Here is a 21,575-nt window from a genome sequence, read left to right on the forward strand (position 1 = left end):
AACGCGTTCCTCTCCCATCCAGGCTGCAGCTCCGGTTCCTCCCGGTCCGCGCGGGCGTTTCTCTGAAGCGCTGAGGCACCGCGCTCCGGCGGCCCGCTGGCAGGTAGGTCCACGGCGGCTGGAGGACCCCCTGCGAGGAGGGGCTCCCCCTCCACAGGTGTGTCCCCCTCCAGCCGGGTCTCGGGCCTGAGGGGAGTACAGAGGAGTCACAGCCCCCTGGGCACAGCTGGTGGCCCTCACGGTGTCTGTAAACCCTTCTGAACCCTTGAAAACACAAGATGATGGGTAAATCCCTGCTGCTGTCACTGTGATTTTGTGGAAATATACATTCTGCCACAGTTTCCCCTCTTCTGAAATGGCCGCATTTCAGAGGCATTACATACAGAGGCCTCATCCTTGATCCAAACTGTTAATCAACTCTATTAAAAATAATGAGGATTTATCCTCCTTTACTGGGATAAAGATAACCACCTGTAAAGTATGACTTTTGCTCACAGAGCTCATTTCACAATACCTAGCAGGGCTATTTCTTTACATACCTTCTTGTTAGATGGATCGTTGGTACTTTTCCAGTATTTGGAACACTTTTTCTGAGGAGAAGAAAGGTGATGTTTGTGTAAAGGTTAAGGTATTGGTATTACTATGTTTTTGCTTTTACATTTTGCATGTCTAACTAAATAAAATTGAGAAAGCCACTCAGTTTTTTATGTTGATTTCTGTCCTTCCCTAGACATCATTTTTATTTGTCCACAGTCTCTTTGCAGCAATCCCAGAATGCATGTAGCTCAAAGTATAGCATATTGCCAATATTCTCGTGGGATCTGCTGGTTAATTTTGTGTAATCTTACTGAAGAGAAGTATAGGCTGTTATTAGCAAGGTGGGCAAGCTAGTCTATATTTGGAGGAAGATGTGTGTTATCAATGAAGAGATTTGCATTTTCCATGATGGAGCTCACTGTAGGCCTAGGTGATTCTCCCAGGACTGCGTGAGCTTTTGTGCAAGGCTGCCTTGTAATAGCATATAGACTGTACTCAGGGATGCACAGATTGATGTCACTGAGTCTGTAAAAGCTTCCTAGGGGGAGACTGTCTGCATCAGAAATGTGAGCAGGGAATACACATTTAACCCAGTGCTCTAGTTGCAAATAATTATGTCTGTTTTGCTGCTGTTCATCCAAATTCAGTTTTAACATGCACTTGGGTCTTTAGTGAGTGGTCTGTGAGAATCCTGTCGGACTGACTTTCTAAACCTACATTGGAAATGGCTGACACAGAGGCTGAAGGGAAGTAATTCACTTGCTTAGGTGCCTGCACCAGGATCTCAAATATTCACAAGAAGTCTATGAAAGGTCTCATTATCACACACCATTTGACACCTGATAGCCTTGCTGCTCATTGGTTGTCCTTAAAATTATTCCAACATTTCTTCCTCTCAAAAGTTGGCATTAATAAGAAAGCTTAGGGGTACCTAGTAAGAACCTTCCAAGACCTAAGTGGAGGTTACCAAGAAAAGAGAGACAGGTGCTTTACTGAAGTGCATGACAGGAAAATGAGACTCAGTGGTCATAATCTGAAATGACATTCCAACTGGCTGGGGGGCCGCCTTGGGACACTGAGGCTGAGTAAGCATTAGGAGAAAAAACCTAAAGAAACTGTAGAATCTCCATGCTGGGAGGTTTTCAAGACCCAACTGGGCAAAGCCCAGAATAGCCTGGCCCAAGTTCAGTGTTTACCTTGCTTTGTGCAGGAGGTTGGACTCAAATCCAACACCTCTCAAGCTCCTTTTGAATTGTAATGATTCTGTTATTGTGAAATGATTTTCTTCTTTTTAACCACACAGGAAGCTCTTGCTCCCTGCCAGAGTACTCAGTTGTGAACAAATACTATTTTTTTTTTTTACTTCATAACTCAACCTTGACTGTTGAAAAGGGTGGCTTTGATGCAATAACAGTAACTTCAGTTGTGATGCATCAGGCCTAAAAATGTTATTGAGTATAGAAGAGCTAGGTTTGGTAACTTCTAGGTTCCTTTCCTTCTGAATTCAGGTTAAAAGAAAGCTACTAAAACAGCCTTTTTTTCTCACAAATTTAACCTGACTTTCGCCTAGAATGTAGGTCTTTGTAAAAATAGTAGTTTGCCTTTTGACCAACAGCAACTGCATTTTCATAGTCTGGTCATATGTTGAAATACCAGGTTCAACAGTTAGCAGGTGTAAAAAAGCTGGGAAAAAATCAGTAGTGCAGCTTTGCCAGCAGCTCTTCAGACTTTTGAGAACAACTGTGCTGAGAACCACATTTACACCCAATGAAAATCAACCAGAACAGAGATCTTGCATGGGTGGTTGACAGTACTGGGACACAGACAGAGTTTTTAGGCGGGGAAATAATTCCAGGTACATAAGTTATACTTGAATACATACTTGGGAAGGTTCCATGAATTTCAACTATAAGGCATGTGCAGTTTACTCTCTGCCTCTTTTTATGACTTTAAGTGCCAACATCTCCCTAGCTGCTCAGCCTAAAATGAGGCACTGTATTGATATCTTCCTTGTTTTGAGCCACTCAGAGACACTGAAAATAAAATATTTATCAAGTAGCACTTTTTCTAAGGAAAACTTTTATTTCAACTGTGCAATCAATCAGTATTTAGACAGCAGTTTCATAAACATTTGGCATTTAAACTTCTATTACTTTTTGGCATGACCTTGGGGTAGTATATAAACAACCCTGGAGGGGAAAATGAACCAACACACTAGGTAACATTTACTAGAATGCTAGAAAAACAAATCCACATTATTAAACAAAATAGTAAAGACATTAAAAAGTTACATTCAAATCAGGGCAAACATTAGCCTCCCTCATGCAATGGAATTCACAGAGCTGATCCCCTGAGACAAATATAAAATTAATACAATTCAGCTCCATCCTCCATTAGCCAGTCAGCCATTGCTGCCCTTGGAAGAAAATGGCACACGGAGTGAAAGGATCCAGACCACCACAATATGAGATACATACCTGGCTCCTACACTGGCAATTCATTCACAACTTTAAAAAAAACCCAAAAGCCGAACAATCAAAAAGCAACATTTGTATAAGTCAGTTTTTCATATACAGTCAGTCTTTACTGAACACACACCGGGCAGATGCAATGTAGGTATATGCAACCATGAAAAGCAGAAAACTTCCAAAAGGAGCACAGCTCGCAATGGAACCAGAGGGCCCAACACAGCAAAGCCTTAAGCATGTGTTTACGTCCCTTTTGAGTCAATTAGGACCAGTCTCAGTGTAAATCTAGAGGAATTCCAAACAAATAAACTTACCGCATTTGAGACAAATTTGTGTTCTTTTCCTACGAGCCTCTATTAACATCATGTGATTTGGGGTTGGACTTGTATTGAAGAATAGTATTGTTTGAAATACATGTTCCAAAATACACAGTTATATAAATATTTTAAACTTACATTATTATAGAAAGGCTCTCAGTATTCCCTGCAGTCCAATTCCTCCCCTTTAGAAATTGCTTGCTATTAACAGAGCTGCAGTTGCAGGAGCCAGTAAGTGTATAACAATTGTTCAAGCTAAGAGCTATCTCTTTAGCAATTACTATATTCTGCTTTCAATTTTACCAGAATAACTTCAGTAAATTCATTTCTGTGAAATACCACCAGAGTAACACCTGTGCAGCTCTTTTCAGTTGGTGTGAATGAGATTTTTGGCTAAACACGGAGTGCCCTACAAAACCAACCCACATTCCCCATGTTAGGAGATGGACTTTTCCCTGCACAAACTTCACTCTTTAATAAATAAAATGAGAGAGAGCTCCTGATCTTAAGGTTTATAGGTTTGCTCAGAGTAACACATTACTGAGACCCAGCAGTCCATGGTTACTCTGCTTGTGTATGCTCAGGTTGCAGCAAAGGGTAAGTCATTCAGGTTGACTTAGTTTGCAATGAAAAAGAGGTAAACTGACTTGAAATACTCAGTATTTACTACAGGCTAAGACTGAATGCATGGAGAATTACAGTGGACCTCTGATGCATGGTAACTTGTTATCTTACAAAAATCCATTTGACAATGAGAGTTTTAACCATGTAAGAATTCTGTCCTTTAAAAATAATAATACTGTGAAGATATAAAAAACAAACAAAAATGTGATTTTGTCTGTCCAGACCATGCAAACGGAAATAAAAATTAATTGTCCCATTGACTTAAAAAGAAATAGGATGAGGACCCTGATTTGAATAAAGCAAACAAGATTAAGCTCATAGTCCAAAGCAAGGTAATAAAACCAAAAAGGGAATGAACTATGAAGAATCATTAAAAACAAGTAAAGAAATCTCTCAATACTCTTCTGTATAACTTATGAGATTTTAACAGAAAAAAGGCACAGCTAATAGAGGATATTATTAAAAATGATATGTGGATTTTTCAAGTTTCTCTTACAAAAGCAGAGCTATTAAAAAAAAAAAAAATCAACTGATAGGCCCTGTTCTACACAGCATACACATTCCCAGTTGTCGTAGATAACTCCAGAAAGAGAAGAATACTTTTTATTTGTTGAATATGATGAAAGTACACAAGTGTAACTATGGGCAGATTGAGCATTTAGCTTTGGATCCAGGTCCTGCAGAACAGGCATTGCTGTTGCAGTGGAAGGGCAGAGTCCTCACTTGGAAACACAATTAGCATGGTAAGCAAGTTTCAAGATTTCCTCTATAAGTTTTGATGCTTTTCAAGACATATCAACTGTAACATTTTTGCCTTCTTTTTTTGAAGTACAAGGGTTGCATATACATTCATTACACCAGCCATGGCTTCTTAGTTCTTAATACACTTAAACAAAATCAATTCACATAGTGTAACACTAAATTCCACATTTATGTTCATCTTCCAGAACATATTTAGTAAAATTCATTATTAAAAAATGATATTTTTTTTTCTCCAGGACCCAGTTTCTACAGACATAACCAAGAAAAAAAATACTGGAAAACCTGAAAGCATTCTGCCTGCTGTGTTCTGCCAGCTCTTTCTAGGCAAATGGAATGAACAAAGTTTACATATGAAAAACTGATTTTCTTAGATATCCACAGGTATAAACTTCAAAGAAAATTAATATCTGTAATATCATATCTATAATTACATGTGTTGGCTTCAAGCATATAAAGCATTTAAGCTTTGAGCTCAATTTTGCACTGTTACAATCATGAAGGATTGATTCTGCTATTCAGTTCAATAGAGAAAGTATCTATTTCTACACAATTTTTCTGGAGATTCCTTTGCTTACATTGGTGGAGTTTTCAATCATAAGACAAATTTTCTCTCACCAAATCTTGTGATATATTAGTAATAGGCCATGAATTTTGAGGAGAACTTCTTTTTTGTTCTGTAGGAATCCTGACTGTGGCAAGGTAAAGAGAAGGACATGAATGTAGACTGGGTTCTGGAGAAATGTATTATATTTGGTTAACATAAAAAAAAAGAAAAAGACAGAATAATTAATGTCTAAATAAGCTTGCCTATATGCTGAGGTAACCTTAAATATCTTTGGTTTTCTTTATTTGCTGATAAAAAGTACCTTAAAACATTATGTGATGAATGCACTGGATGCACTGCTCTCCAATACATGGAATATTTTCAACTCTTTGGCTACTGAAGTTAGAGCATCTATATTAGACTGACAATTTTATATGAAGTCTGTTTCTCTCAAATTATCCACGGGTTTAACTACAGAGTGGGTCTCTGGAAGAAAAAGTTTAGGATTTAAAGTATTTTACCTGTAATGAAAGTCATAAAATTGTATCAGATTATCAGTACTTACAGCAAACAAGTCTTTGGAGAAGCAAACAGTTACCGTCTGCATATCAGCTCTTTCAGAATGAAACTAACAAAAGAGGCTACTCTGAAAGATGAAGCGTGAAACTTCATGCTACAGTTACACATTCTTAATCTAGTTTTGATTAATTCACACTTTACCTAACTAGAAAGAGTACTCTGCTGTACACTAAACATTCTGCCTGACGAGACCAAAAATAAATCTTTGGTGAAAAGGTTTTCTTTTTCTTCAGCAAGTAGATAAAAAACGGTTCAAAAATATTTTTTTTTAATACTGTATTGTTGATCAGCTACATGCTGGAGAAAAAAATTACACTAGGAAGTCTTTGGAGATATCTGCTGGTATTATAACTTTCTTTAAAGGCTCTTGTAATAGCAAGGTAGTTAAAATCGTAGAAGCATACAACTCATCTATGCAATCAACTACTACAACCAAGGAGCCCTATTATTTTTTGTTAGTAACTACGTATACAATAAAATGTATTCAGCTCTTCAAACCTATAGGTTTTAACTATTTCAATTATTTTTGGACAATATGTGGCTTCCTTCTCTTCTACAAAAAAGTCTTTGGTATAAGATTATTTTTAAAGCATTTGAATGAAAACAGTTACGAAAAGGTGAACGTGTACTGAGCTAGCAAACAGTTACAAGGTAAAGAACTACAGTAACTAGAGGCTGATTCATCAACACAAAACAGACAGAACAGTAGGGCTTATTGACCGCTTCTGACCACTTTCTGATACATGAGGAATCATACAAAAGTCAGCCTGGCCTACCTTAAGGGTGACATCTTGTCCCCAGTAAAGTCAATGGGAGTTTTGACAGACTTAAATAGAGCCAGAAGTTCCTATGGTTGCTTTCTCTCAACATTACATTATAAATGTTTTTTTGAAGTAAAAACATATGCCTAATTTTTTTTTTCTTTTTTTTTTTTTTTTTTTTTAAAGTAAAACAGGGAAAGCGGAGGAGTAGAGAAGAAGACTGGATATAGATACAGGCAAGTTTATAACATTGGATGATTCCAAACTCCTCCCTCTCTCTGTCTCTCCTATTAAGAAACAAAACACGATACCCTGTCAGTTTGCTCCACATTTCCGTGAGGCAGCTCAAAAGTAACAAACTGTTCCCTGAGTACAGGAAAAAACAACAACAAAAACCCCAAAAAACACTAGAATAACTTTTAAAGGAGGTAGTATAAAACAGGAATTGTATGGGTTCAAGGCAGTAGCAGTACTCACCTCTTTCAACAGACTCTTCAACTAAAGCTCTGGCTTTTTCATTTCTCATGGTAGCCTCATCAGAATTTCAGATTGGCATGTGGTTAAAGTCACTCCCTGAGCTAAAATTCCTGCCTAACAGCACACTAGGTGAAAGCAAGGAACAGGGTTGCATCCTAACAACAGCTCTGAGACATACTACAATGCTAGCAGTGCTTATCAGCACTCAAAGCTAGGTAAAAACGAACTATAAACTCATGATGCAGTTTACTTAAAACATCTCAGAAGCATTTAAGGCATCTTTCTGTACTCCAAAGCAACTTTATGAATACTAAAAAGGCATAAGGCAAATCAGTAATTTCATCATATATAAAGCAAGGCACCATTGCTAAGAAGTACTGTGATACTAGAATACATGGAATATTATCTATTCCATGACACTCGGGTAGAGCCAAACTGTTTGGAAATGCTGAATAGTTGTTCATTTTGCCATGCTTTTTAGGATTAACTTCCAATAAAGGGGCAACATCTGTCACCAGGGGGAATCCAACATGTCCCAGAGTCCTAAGGATATAGCATACATTGTGTCACCAGTTGCCGGCACAAGTTTCTGGGGGAAAGGCACTGTCCCAGGCTTACTGGTGTTATAAGAAATCAAGAGGTACAAGACTTCATGTGGCTGTATACGTGGAAGCACCAACTCCAGTTTTCCCAGTTTTTAACATCCTCTGTGTCAACCCCATTAAATCATTACATTTTATACTCTGAGGCTTCCTCTTTTTAAAGACAGAGCTTCAGCTAAACAATCTTGTTTACCTACCTATACAACTCCCTGATCACTGAGCGCACACGCGCACAAACACACATACACACACACATATTCTACACACAACTGAAAACAAACAAAAAAAGAAACCCAAAATAAAACAACACTACTAGGAAGTATCATCAGTTCCATAGCTGAGACCAACTAGAACACAAATGAGGTAAAGCAGTCGTCATTCAGAGTTCACCTCTCGGCAAACTGAGGTAGATAGTCAGCAAAAGGGTCAACAGCCTTCCCTTTGCTCCAGTGACATATTTTTAACTTTAGTCAGAAATCTTCACTGTCCTTTCACATTTGTTGACCACTGAACATTCAAACTGAGTTTAAAGAAAAAAAAAACATTCAACAGAAATACAGGATCACCTGCTAGGTTAGTCAGGCTTTCCACAATAAAACTTTGGCTCCCTGTTCATTGTCCTTCGAACAGACATACACTGCAAGAATGTCTGGCGTGGCCCTCAGGATGTCAGTTTTGTGCCGCAGAGTGTATCGGAGGAGGTGAGGTAGGAGTCTGGTCAGTAGCGAACGGCAGAGGAGACTCTGTGCAGTTACTTATGGCAGGGCTCATCATGTTTGTACCCAAGTCACTGCTTACAAAAGGACTGGTAGTTGGAGGGGTGGCACTTGTCACAGAGGAGAGGTGAATCTCATCATTGGACTCATGAGAAAATCTTCCAGAGTCACCAGTCTCATGGCTCCCTTCACTGTTGGCTGAATGCTCCGTATCCGCAACAATACTGAATGGCACCTGGAAATTAGACTGCTGGCCAGGAGAGCTGGGGGAGTCATCCTCACTGATCAGCACAGTGGTGCCTGGCTGATACAGACACACTGCCTGGACAAATCTTCTCTGAGGCTATGTAAAAAGCAGAGAGAAAAAGGTTGTTCAGCACCGAAAAGCTGAGACATAATTTGAATTTTTACTGCATTTCCTATCTCCTATTCTGCCAGAGTGCCTCTAACATCATTGGTTCAGAACAATTTGGGCTTTCCTACAGAAGGTTAAAAAGAATCAGTCGCAGGCCTTGCTGATACTTTTCTTTTCCAAAACAGATTAAATAATCCCTTCTAGCTAAGCATGGCTAATAAAGAATTATTTCACTGGAGAGACTTGAATGATATTTTAAAAACATACTTGGTAGAGTTCCCTCCCATCCCTTCATGCATATTCTTTAAGCAGTACTCCTGGGGTGGTAGCAAATATTTTTCTTATAGAGGCATCAAAAATATGCAGCTGCTTCTGGAAATATTTTGGAATACAAATTTACAACATGGATATTAATAATTCCTATTCCTTAAACATACAAGAGCACAACAGAAGTTACAATTCAATAAACATTATTTAGATGTCCCCATAGGCATGAATTTGCATTATAATGTTCAGGATTTGGTTTAACACTTCAGTTTTAAACTGTTATTTTTCTCATCCAAATAGCAAATATGTCCAGAGCAAGAATTTCAGAAGCCAGACAGTTCTACTCAGATTCTCAATTTCTTCAGCACTTTGGGTAAATCATTTGACTTCTCTCTTTTGTTTTTCTTCAGCAAACAAAGTTTTAGCTGTCAGGGTAGGAGGGGATTCTTTATATTTTTCTATTTTTTTTATTTATAAGTACCTTTTTAATTTAAATTTATATTTATACAAAGTCTCTACAGATGTAGTACTATGTAGTAGATGCTATGCATAGATCCAGTACACAGAAATCCTTTTGCTTACAGATAAAAGGACGCAGGTGAAAAAGTAATCAGTTAACTGTAAAGAGTTACAATACCTGGCAACTTGGGACAGAAGATGAAACTTCCATAAGACTTTACTACAAGGTAGAACACCATCATCCTTAACACAACTGAATCCAATTAAAACTTAGACCACTAATTATGCTTTTCCATAAATAGAAAACTGCGTATCTTCCTTTGCAAACACAGGGTATTACAGTAAAGATTGCACATCTCTGCCTATTAGACCAATTACCTCCTCAGTCTTCACCTTCTTAGCATCTTGGAAGAACAGCCACTTTTTCTTGCAGTTAGCCTTTGTGACAGGCCCATAGCTGTTAATAATCAGATCAGATCCCCCCTACAATAGAGGAAGATGCACAGACATTTAGTTTAACAAACTAAATTTCTAAGATATTTGATAATAGTTTTCTATTCCTACCTATTGGCTCCAGACTGAAAAGGAAGACCAATGCAGTCTTAGTGCTCAGTCACGTTTTTGTGGTCTGGTATTCATCTACTGCTTGAGCCAAGTCAAAACCAGATCCCCTAAATCTGGTAAGCCCACAGGCCAGACTCAATAGCTATAATGCTGCAACCACACAGCAAAATATTCCAGCCACTGCTCTTGCTCTGTTACTTTGAATGTGACCACTCACAGATATAGGGTCTGTGCATGTACTGGAGTCCATTTCCATTTCCCAGCTCTTGCCTATATCCTCAGGGAGCAGCTCCATTCGAGTGTGCAGTGTGCATAGAACAAGCTTTAGATCAGTATTTCTGCATGTGAAAGTGAGGTCAGTGTGGTTTTGTCACACTGGACTCCTGGACTGTAAGATTCTACACATCCATTGATATATGTCCTGCCATTTAGATTAATTTATAATTTGACCAAACATGAATTTATAAAATGTAACATTGTCTTACCAGTAAATATTCAGAAAAATAATATTTTTTTAATACCTGCTTAGTGTCTAGATGTGGCCACTGACTGAACGAGGTGCTGACAAGGACTCTCTCACTACTTCCTTGGACTAGCAGAGGCCACCTAGCAGCCCTAAGTCTATGGAGCTTCTATCCTTTGATGCTGTGCCAGAGCAGATTGCAGAGTACAGTGTAAGACAAGTATCGAAGCTGAACTTTAAGGTAAGTTTTGAGAATTTGACCCTGTTTTTTAAAAAAAACCCAAAACTCCAGTGGATTTGTCATGTACATATATTACTTTTGATAAGGACTCCCACATTATAGCAATGAATTCCAAAGAAAGATTTCTGTTTCACGGGTGAGTAAAGCTCACAGTACCTTAGCATCGATGAAGCTGTTTCCCACTATCATTGGCAATAAGGATTCTTCATTCTCTGCAATTCCTTCAATACTTTTCTCCATCTCATTAGCACTGGCTAATGAGATGCTGGTATGTGACAGCTGGTCAGTGCTTTGCTGCACCGGTTTAGCAGCAGATGATTTCCTACACAATGTTAAGCAGGAATAAAATTGACCCACAGCAAGAAAATACAAAAAAAGAATCAAGGATAAACTTCAAAGCTATTATTAATCAAGTAATATTGGTATATTGTTGGCATTTACATTTTGTTATATCATACTCCTACCTCTCATGGAATTTAAATGTTATTACTTGTGATAAAAATAACATCTGCTTCTAGTTAATCATACACAGTAGGCTACAAGCTTACGCGCAGACAGGAATTCTTATGATTAGTAGTATTACTTGGAGGAAATATCCACTAATCATATTAAGACCTTTCTACCATGCTACACAGAGACTGTCTCCCAATCCATATTTTTCCTGCACGTATGCTAAAAAAGCCCTTGTTACCAAAATATACTTTCAGACAGTTTTTTAAAATTTTATTTTAAGTAACTTACATTTGTTCTGATCCCAAAGTTACGGGCAGAGTCACTGGGACAGGTTATGCCCCATAGCAGCTGATGACAAGACAGATGGTGGCTTGCACCACTGCAAAAAAACTGCATCATGGAACTGCTTTATGTGAGAGCTCCTCTTGTCCAGCAACACCTGAGGGTTAAAGCCTTGCAAACCAGGTCTATGCAGGCTGGAGGGTTAAGCAGGAGGAGTAGATGAGGTAAAGCAGCGTGCTTATCTGACTCAAAAGGGTTTTTTATTTGGAAACATGCCTCACACTTAGTTGTCAAAGCACCACTGACTCACTCTGTGGGTTCTTCCTTCTTTTTATTGGAGAAGGGGCTCAGCTGGAGTAGGAAGAGCCAATAAAGTGCTTTGTTTCCACTGCTGGTAGAAATAGGTGAAGAGACAGGGTACTTCAGAGAACTTAGCACTCTTGGAGAAGAGGGTATGTCCCAAGAATCAGTGCACTGAGAAAGACCTCCATGTTCAAGAATAAAAACATACCTGGCTTTACTGCGATAAATTAAGATCAGGATGCAGATAAGGATGCAGGTCAAGGCTATGCAAACCCCAACAACAATGCCAGTCATTGATTTCTGGTCCAGATGGTAGTAGTCAGAATAACCTATAGCAAAAAAGAGCATAGAAAGGCTCAGTAAATAAGAAGAGTTACCCCCTCCTCCCTGTCAGGAAGTTAATTGGGTTACAGTCACAACCACAGAGACAAATGCTTCCTTTTTATGAGACTTCCAGATCTTCTCTGTCATACATTTTGACACTTTTGAAAATAAAACCTGTAGACCAAACAGAGGAGTGTATGTGGTCCTGGTGGACTACTCCACACCACAGCCTCTTTGGTGACCTACAACATGCAGCAGAGGAGCACTCTTCAACCCCTTCCTTACAGGGTGCTACTAGACAACAAATGGAAAAGGCTTGGAGAATTCCAGCCACTGTCACATGGGAGGGTTCAGTTCGGTTTATGGTTTGACATCATATGTCTATTAACCTAATTCTGAGGGCATGACTCTATTTGCTTTTTCAGGACTAAAATATAACTGAATTCCAAGAAGGGAGAAAACCTGACCAAGAAAAATCCCTGTGTTTTAATCACAATTCAATGTACAGCAACAAGGAAAGGTTAAAAGGATCATGTACCTGAATAACTACTAGCTCTTGTCTCCCCAAATAGCTTCAAAATTTGTAACAAGTCACCAAGATAAATCCCATTCTATGTCAGACAAAGGCTATGTGTTCTTCTACAGAGAAACCACTGATGTTACCTTAATTTCCACAAGGTAACACATAGTTTTCCCCAAAGAGCTGCAGGTTGGGCTGACTTCTTTGGTGAAAATATGTGCTGGTATATCACTGACTGACAGTTTGATTTGGGTTGCTGGAATACCAGGAACCAGCAAATTTCAACGGATTTATTTGAGATGCTGTTTTATTTCTGTTGTGCTGCCTGGTTCTAACTGACCCAATGCTACTGGTATCTCACGCCAAATAAAGGACTTAAAGGAAGTGCCGTAGAAGAGTGACTGCAAAGTTGATATTGACATAAAATTCAAAGCAGTTTTATATTCTAATTTGAAAGGCAAGCTGCCAACTTCTGAGCAAAAGAATTAAACCAGTTCTGAGTTGAACTGCGATAAAAATTCCAAAATGGTTTAATTTAGAAGAAGATGCTACACTGTTAGGACTGCCTCACATAAAACAGAATGGTTTACCCAGAAAGTGGTTACAAGCCAAAACAAACAGGGATCTTTTTCCCTTGTGACAGCAGTAATCAAAACATTGCTACTGACTTGCAGAATCTCCCGAATCCAAGCGTTTAGGTCTCTGATTAGATTCTGATGTCTCCTTTGGCAGGACAGCAAATTCTACCGCATTTGAGAAAGGTCCTTCTCCCACTTCATTGGAGGCTGCTATTTTGACCAAGTAGACATTTCCTGCTACAAGGTTTTCCAGCAAAGCCATGGTCATTGCTCCTATGAACAGATTTGATAAACAGTTCCAGTTAGACAAGATTTGTGGGAGATTTAGACATTGAGACCTACACTTTCTTTCACTACCACCTCCAAATCTCGTTTGAGGCCTGTGATCACTTTCATATGTTTTAACTTCCACATACAGGGTACAGAATGAATACTGGGGTTGCCTTCTTGTCCCTTCTGTGCTTTCTCTCCATACTGCTTGAACACAACACACTGTGAAGTGCCAGTGTAGTTCAAAGAGTCAAGTATTGGCTCCAATACAGAGCATACTAATCCCAAATTTAGCGCTAGCTGCATTTCAGTGTGATAGTGTTTATGTTGTGATCATATCTGTGAAGATATGCTCCAAGCATCAACCAGACTTTCAGGCAGAGAAAGCATCTCTCATATACCATGTGCCTCTCCTAGATCCACCGTACCATGTATGAAAATCATCATAACAAAATAATTCAGGTTCAGTTTATAAAATTTCAGGTTTAGTTGGCAAAATGAACAGGACAGATTTGGAAGAGTACATTACACCACACTTTTAAAATAAAACTAAACCCGATTCAGACCTATGTAGGCTTCCTTGATTACTGTGCATCTGTGTTACTAAAAATATTAGAGCAAATGTCTTTCTCACATGCTAAGGATTCATTTCCTAAAGTCCCTGAAGGCAGGAAAAACAGATTAAGAACATAAATAGGATTCACTTGCATTGTCCTTAGACAGGCAAAACTCCTATCAAAGTCAATGAGAGCTTTGCCTGTACAGGGACTGCAGACTGCTGCTTAGAATTCTAATTCCTTTCTAAAATGCCTGTGTTTCTTCCTACCATAGAAATATATTGCTTTTCTTTCCCAAAAAAAACAGGAACAAATCTATCCTTTGTTCTCTTTCACATATTCCATTCACTTTCTCAGACTTAAGTCTAAATTTCAACCTTTCAAATCTGTTTCAGAAGTCAGGATTTATAGTATCATGGGAGCATATAAAATATAAGGTTGTTTTGTTGACAGAAGAGATTATACATTTGGCAAAAGGGAAGCTACTTCAAAAGCTATTTCAGCTCTTCCGTAAAAAACACCCATTAGCTGAAAGCATTTGAAGTAAAACGTGAGGTATCTGTAACCAAAGGAGCTGTAATATTTAGCACCAGCAAGGGCGAAAGGTCACGTTTCAATATTACAGGCTCTTTCCCACCAGCTCCTTTCAAATCTGCTGCATTACTAAAGCAAGTAACCACTTTGTACTGATTTACTGCACACCAAGTGTGTAAAGGCTGTAACTTCTGATCCGCTGGAAGAGAACTACGGAAAAGGGGGGGAGGGTGGCTGGAAGAGAACTCACATGATGAATCAGCAACAAACTGCAGTTATAATTTCTAATTCTGCCATGCCCAACACAAGCTCAATCAAATTAGAGGGTTTTGGTTTTTAAATCCATAGATTGGTAGAAATTTTCATGCAGAAACTAAATTCCATGCTAGGATTTCTATAGATGATGGGTTGGTTTGTGGTTTTGTTGTTTTGATGGGGTTTTTAATTTTTTTTATTTGGGGGGAGTGTCTTTGAAGGTGTGAGAAGGGAATGGGGTTAAGATTTCACAAATCTTCTGCAGTACAAGTGTAGTGTCAAGACAAAACAATGTTATTAATTGTATAGGGTTAGCTGATCTTATCAGAATAAATGCACTAAAAAAACCTAAACCCTGCATCTACCTCAAATTACCTGTGAAAAGACTGTCACAGGACTATCATAGAATTTGCCCAATTTTATCTCTACATACTAATTTTCTTTCACAGACTTTTTCATCTGTACTTTAACTAAGAGCATTACAGATTGTCCTAACGTGTCAAGATGCCCAAATTCCTTGCCATCCCTCAAACCCTAATATATCTGTCAAAATAAAAAATTAGTGACTCTGACATTGATGGACATAGTAATACACTCAGATTTATAGCTCTCCATTTGCTCATTCCCTCCAACACTTTCAGTATGGGAACACATGAAAATGTTTACTGTTACTGCCATCCTCTCATCCAAAATACCTGTGGTAAAATACTATTTGTGGTGCTGTTCAGTTTCACAGCCATGGCTGAGCTGAAGTATATACCTGAAAACAATTCAGACACTTTGCTGCATACAACAAACACAGTGTTATCATCACCAGAATGACAAGATTTATTCTTCAAATATAAGCTCTCTGTGAATTTACATCTACTGGTTTTTCTAGTGAGTAAAAATTAATATTAAATTGGTCCTGTAATATGACAGCTTTAGATCACTGTTTCTTTCAACAGTTTAATTGGAGAACTTTATATCACTGTTTCTTTGAACAATTTTAATAGTGGAAAACCGTGGGCTCAATCTTCCCCCTATAGTTAGACCTCACTGATATTTCAGAGACTAGTTATTTTTCACAAATTTTGCTTAATAGCCATTTTACTGTTATTCTTCACAGCTGACCATCCTCTTTGAGGCCAGCCCGACAAATACCATTCTGCTCCAGCAAAGACAAAGCAGCAGTGCCACCTTTCAAAGTGGCTGTTGGTCCCCTGTCCTCCCCTCAGGAGCAGCACAAAGGACAACTACCACCTTTGAACCAGAACAGTTCACTCTCACCGATGGCGAAAGGACTCATCCTCTGTGAGTACGTACTCATTAAGTTTTATTAATTTTCTCCACAGGAAATTTAAAGCCTCACTCTCTGTTGACAACTAACCTTTCAGCCATGAAACACCACAGAACAACAAAATAGTAACTCTTCCTGGCCAATCCTCTTAAATAAGCTACTCAAGCACATGACTTTACTCTGTAACACTGAGCTTCCCTCTCTGGTTTAATACATTATTAGAACATTATCTATTCTGAACTGCCTCTATTTTGAACACCAACTGAACAGTAAATGCTGTTTTCCTTTTTTTCTGGCTATACTAGAAATCTGTTCTTGATGCAGCTCTTCAAATTGTAGTATTTTTCTGTAAAGTGCCTGTAAAAATTTAGACTAGATCTACATCTAAATCATAAAGATGTGACTGCAGTTCCTATCACCATACCTGAGTTACTGCTAGATTAGCTAGCTGGGGCTCAGCAGCAGAATAGAGCCAGAGAGCTAAACTGAATTTGCAGAGCAATTTACTGGGAGTAGGGGAAGTTCATTAAGCAAACTGAGCTAACTGGATTGGCAGTGATCGACAGAAACATATAAGCCCACACAGCCACAATTTTAAGTTTATATATGGAGAGCAAGGCATCTCAGAGACTTCTGATTTGTGGGTCCTGGTGGACGAGAAGCTGGACATGAGCCGGCAGTGTGTGCTTGCAGCCCAGAAGGCCAACTACGTCCTGGCCTGCATGAAAAAAGGGGTGGCCAGCAGGGAGAGGGAGGTGATTGTCCCCCTCTGCTCTTGTGAGACCCCATCTGCAGTACTGTGTCCAGGCCTGGGGCCCCCAGCACAAGAAGGAGGTGGAGCTCTTGGAGCGGGTGCAGAGGAGGCCACAAAGATGATCAGAGGGCTGGAGCACCTCTCCTATGAGGACAGGCTGAGGGAACTGGGCTTGTTTAGCTTGGAGAAGAGAAGGCTCCGGGGAGACCTCATTGCGGCCTTCCAGTACTTGAAGGGAGCCTGTAAACAGGAGGGGGAGCGACTGTTTACAGGGGGTGATAGTGACAGGATGAGGGGGAATGGTTTTAAACTAAGAGAGGGGAGATTTAGGTTGGATATTAGGCAGAAATTTTTCACTGTGCGGGGCGTGAGGCAGTGGCCCAGGGTGCCCAGAGAAGCTGTGGATGCCCCATCCCTGGAGGGGTTCAAGGCCAGGCTGGATGGGGCCATGGGCAGCCTGCTCTAGGGGCTGGCAACCCCGCCAAGAGCAGGGGGGTTGAAACTAGATGATCTTTAAGGTCCTCTTCAACCCAGGCCATTCTATGATTCTGTGATGATATGATTTACAGAATGAAACCATCACAAGCACGGTTACAACAGAACTAAGATGGATGTAATTGGATTTATGAGACATTTTGGTTCACATGCACACACTGAGCTCCAAAGCAACACAGCCGCTCCCCCCTCACCTTCTGAGTATTAATTGGTTTTTAACACATTTTCATCATGACCATGGGAATAATTCTTAATTAATTAGAACTTTTATGTGAACATTTATATGAATGAATTTATTAGTGTAATCCTAGGGAGCTGAAAGTAACAAAGCATCCTATAAGTAGTGTCACAGTTTGTCCAGTTCATAGGTTTATGCTTTTAGTTTACCTTCTCTGTGCAACACTTGCCATTCCCCAGCAATCCAAGACTTCCTGGATGCATAGAGGATAGTATATCGTGTAACAACTGTTTCAGGACCATCAGGTGGCTTCCAGGAAACCAAAGCAGTATCATCCTCTATCAAAGTCACCTTCACTCCTACTGGAGGGCCAGATGGTGCTGTGAGAACAGTAACACAATGCTATTAGGCTAACCTCATTTACATGCAATTAAATTGCTCAGAAAGAAATGGACGTGCAGACCTAATGGCTACTGCTACATCCCCGATAAACTTATAAACAAACACATACTGCTCCTCAAGAAAAACACTCCTCTTAACTCTGATCTGGTCAATAGCTTACATCTTGTAAAAGCAAATTTCATATTTTTCCTTTAACTCCAGAAGGAAACAGTTATTGACAAAAAAACCCCACATCATTATGCTGTGAACAGATACATCCCAACATTGCAATGCTGAGAACATGAAACTGAACTTTCACTGACTAAGCTGACAGAAAAACCAGCAGCTAGGGCAGTAGATGTAATATTTTTACAGTTTCTAAAACTTCTGGGTTTTAGAATATGTTCTCATAATGCCTACGAATCAGCCATGCCTCTTCCATACATATTCTGAATTTTTCATTCAAGTTATTTCAATTCAGTGTTTGCTAATGGTGTAAATATATCACATTTTTTTAATAAAAATTGTTGCTGATTTTAGGTAGATTTTGAAAAATAATTTCACAGTTCCAAAACAAGGATTTTCCTGACAGCATTTTGCTATCTCTCACCGAGAAGAGCAATATCTGTATCTCAGAGGAAAGTATCTCTCTCTCCTACAGACAGCTTAAAATTAATAAGCAATTTTTCAGGACATTTGGTTTACACAGCTTTCTTTTTAGAACCACGTGGTCCTCTCCTAGTGTCTTACCTTCTGGAAGGGTAGTATGGTAGACTACTGGACTCCAGGGACTAGAGAGCTGGTCCACATGCAGCCGAACTGCAAATTCATACATGGTTTTCGGCTCAAGACCTTGAACTAACATGTGAGTCTCTGACCTGTACAGATGAAGGAATAAAATAAATTTAACAGCCGCAGTTGACTTGAAGATCCCAAATTCAAATAATATCTCTTAGTCACTGTGAGTAGATTCTCACTGTCAGTTCAACACAAGACAAACCAGTTCAAGCCCAGACACATGGTCCATCTGCGCTGTCTACCTCAAAATGTAATTGTACTAATCCTGGAGCTCTCTGGAGGATACTATGTCTGCTGTCAGTTGACTTGAGCTCAAGTTTTCATAAAGGTTGTTTGGACAGCTGATCCACAAGCAAGACCAAGAATTTTATTGCCCAGATCACCAGTAGGTATCCCAAACTCAGCTCTTTCCACATTTGTCCATAAGGACACTATGCTTCAAGCTGGAGTAACACTTAAACTACAACCAGCAGCCCAGCTGAAGACGCATGTGCTGTTGGCTCCATCAGCTATTCCTGGATCTGCTTCTCAGTTCACAGAACAGACATAGGCTATGTGTGCTACTTCCACTTACAGCCTCTATCACCTCATGTTTAGGGGATGTCTACAGAGTAGAAATTTCCCTACTCATCTTGTAGTCATATTTGGTAATTTATTAATTGTAAAGTTGATAATATTGATTGTAATATTGTAGTTTACTATTTGATCACAAAGTCAATTGTAGACATTCTTCTTTATTTTGATTCTAGAGGCAGGGGGAAATCTTTCATATACACCAAGGTTAATTCCAGGTGATAATACCTAAGTCGAGATTAAATCACAATTTAAAATGGTATCTACAGATATTGTTTTATTAAATCTCATTTAGTATTTTCATCTTCCATAAGCAAAGGCAGTCACCAATATATTTGCAATAGTCTCATCCTATCACATAGCCGCATTCATTGCTATGCTCCATACTGCACACTAAGAAGTCTAAATGGCAATTATACTGTGTCTAATTGTTAAGTCAGGAGTTACACAGCAGGGAATGTGATCTTTGAAGAGAAAACCATCAATATTACAATGGAAACTATCTTTTAAGACAGCATTTTTCTTTTTAGAAGGCTCGAGTAAACCCAGGTATTGAGAGAGCTGCACACATACGGATTCCCTCGACAGCACCAGAGCCCCCAGCACAGGCAGTCACACAATGGAGCAAAGTCTTCTGCTCCCATAGCACCCGGGCAGAGAGTTGAACACCAAGACTAGGCAGAATTTCCTCCCTGTTCTGCCATTCTGTGGCTCATGCACTGCTTCTCTGAACAGCAAGCTATAGTTCCTACTCAGCTTTCTCCTCGCAGGCTACCACACATTCAGGAACGTGGCATTCCCACAATAATGTGCTCAGCCCCACAAGACTCAAAAATTCTTGTTTCCAGTCTTAAAATCAGACACTGGACTAAGTCCCATTTTTGCCCAGACAAGCTACCTATAAAATAGGTAACATCTTTTGTTTGGTTAAGAAGAGCTTAAAATTAAGTTCAACTCAGACAGCTAAAAAGTCATTAAAAAATCAAGAGCTCATCCAACACGGGGATCATAGCTAGAGAATTAAGCTGTTCTCCAGAACACATCTTAAATAACCCGAGAAACAGAACTAGCAGCCACTGGGCAAAAGACAAAGTCCTCTAAGGGAGGTGAAAGTTGTTATGGTAGAAGGCAGTTAAGAGAGGGCAGGAAGACTAGAAACTGAGTGCAAAGGATCTGAAAATGAGAAACCAAGACTCATTAGTAGTGCTGCACTTACGTTTGAAGGTAGAGAACCAGAGAAGCATTCTGTAGCCCCACTGGGTTGCAGCGGATTGTGTAGTTAATCACTTGTGCAGATGTAAAGGCAGGCTTTCCCCAGTGAAGGTAGATAGAAGATGAAGTGTTAGCTTTGGCATAGAGGTGGTGAGGAGGTGGTGGCGGTGGCACCATGCGATCACGGACAGCTGTTTAAAACAAAGAAGGAGCACAAATAATTTAATGAACTGTATATGGATACTGGTCAGATTAAGATAGAGGTCTGAGCCCACAGGTTTAGATTCAAAGCTCCCCCTACCCAGCAATGCCTGGTATTCAGACCCAGGAATCTGGTTCAAGCTATTAAAGATCCCTCCTGACCCAATACATGTCACATATTACTACTGCATTCCCACTTGTTTAGTCAAAAACAAAGTCAAAACTATAAACAGAGACAAGGGAGAGAGATAAATCTCTCATGAGATACACGATATGTCTCTGGTTAGATGATGCAGACAACCCAGTAGGGGAGGAAAATGTGCTTGGCAGCTATCCTGTTTCCTCAGCTGCAGTTCACGGACACAGGAGACCGTCTCAGTTGCAGGATGATTGGATAGTATTTGTCACAGATATGATCTTTCTGGTTCTTTGTTTGACACTGAATTAATTGATTATTTATAGGTTAAAAACACAGAGCTGCTGGGACCTTGAAACAGCTCAGATCTTAATAAATTCTTCATGCATCTAGAACACTTACAGACACATCCCGGAGTGCTGACTGTTTGGTCTGCCTGGTAACCTTCTTCCATACTGTTATATGCCAGCAGCCTTACATGATACTTTCTTCTAGGATCTGCACAAAGAGAAAAGGAATAATTAGACTCAAGTTAATAAGGATTTTCAGACTTCTACAGATAGTGAGATAACTTGATTCTCCTGGAAGTTTGGTTCAAAACTTGTCTGCTACAATCAGCAGACTGATGGATGAGCTGGATGCCTGGAAACCTCTCTTTTCTCCAGCTCTGCTCATTTCCCTGAATCTTTGCCCAGACTGCACTAGAATCAGTCACATATCTCCCGGTCTTGCTTCCGATAGCCTGAAACCAAAGTT

At 39.5% G+C, this 21,575-nt stretch overlaps 1 protein-coding gene across 1 annotated transcript; it reads right to left on the reverse strand.

The window, feature by feature from the left end:
• Positions 1-6,878: 6,878 nt before the first annotated feature.
• On the reverse strand, positions 6,879-21,313 carry LOC104466914 (protogenin-like). Its single transcript, XM_010080492.1, has 9 exons — positions 21,222-21,313; positions 20,487-20,673; positions 18,650-18,777; positions 17,728-17,898; positions 13,287-13,469; positions 11,983-12,103; positions 10,893-11,058; positions 9,847-9,951; positions 6,879-8,730 (listed from the first exon to the last, which is right to left on the reverse strand). Exons 1-9 carry the CDS (start codon positions 21,271-21,273, stop codon positions 8,341-8,343), a joined length of 1,503 nt encoding a protein of 500 aa, XP_010078794.1. The 5' UTR covers positions 21,274-21,313; the 3' UTR covers positions 6,879-8,340.
• Positions 21,314-21,575: the final 262 nt, after the last annotated feature.

Source organism: Pterocles gutturalis, unplaced genomic scaffold, assembly GCF_000699245.1.
Source record: "Pterocles gutturalis isolate BGI_N339 unplaced genomic scaffold, ASM69924v1 scaffold14476, whole genome shotgun sequence".
Taxonomy (NCBI): Eukaryota; Metazoa; Chordata; class Aves; order Pterocliformes; family Pteroclidae; genus Pterocles; species Pterocles gutturalis.

What these genes read in the sequence shown, in the direction of transcription:
- LOC104466914 (XM_010080492.1), bottom strand. Translation starts at nt 21,273, where the DNA reads ATGGAAGAAGGTTACCAGGCAGACCAAACAGTCAGCACTCCGGGATGT. An exon ending in GCAAGTGTTGCACAGAGAAG is followed by an intron (nt 13,470 to 17,727) that starts GTAAACTAAAAG and finishes ATCTGTTCATAG; the next exon opens with GAGCAATGACCATGGCTTTG. An exon ending in ACAGCTTCATCGATGCTAAG is followed by an intron (nt 9,952 to 10,892) that starts GTACTGTGAGCT and finishes CCTCTATTGTAG; the next exon opens with GGGGGATCTGATCTGATTAT.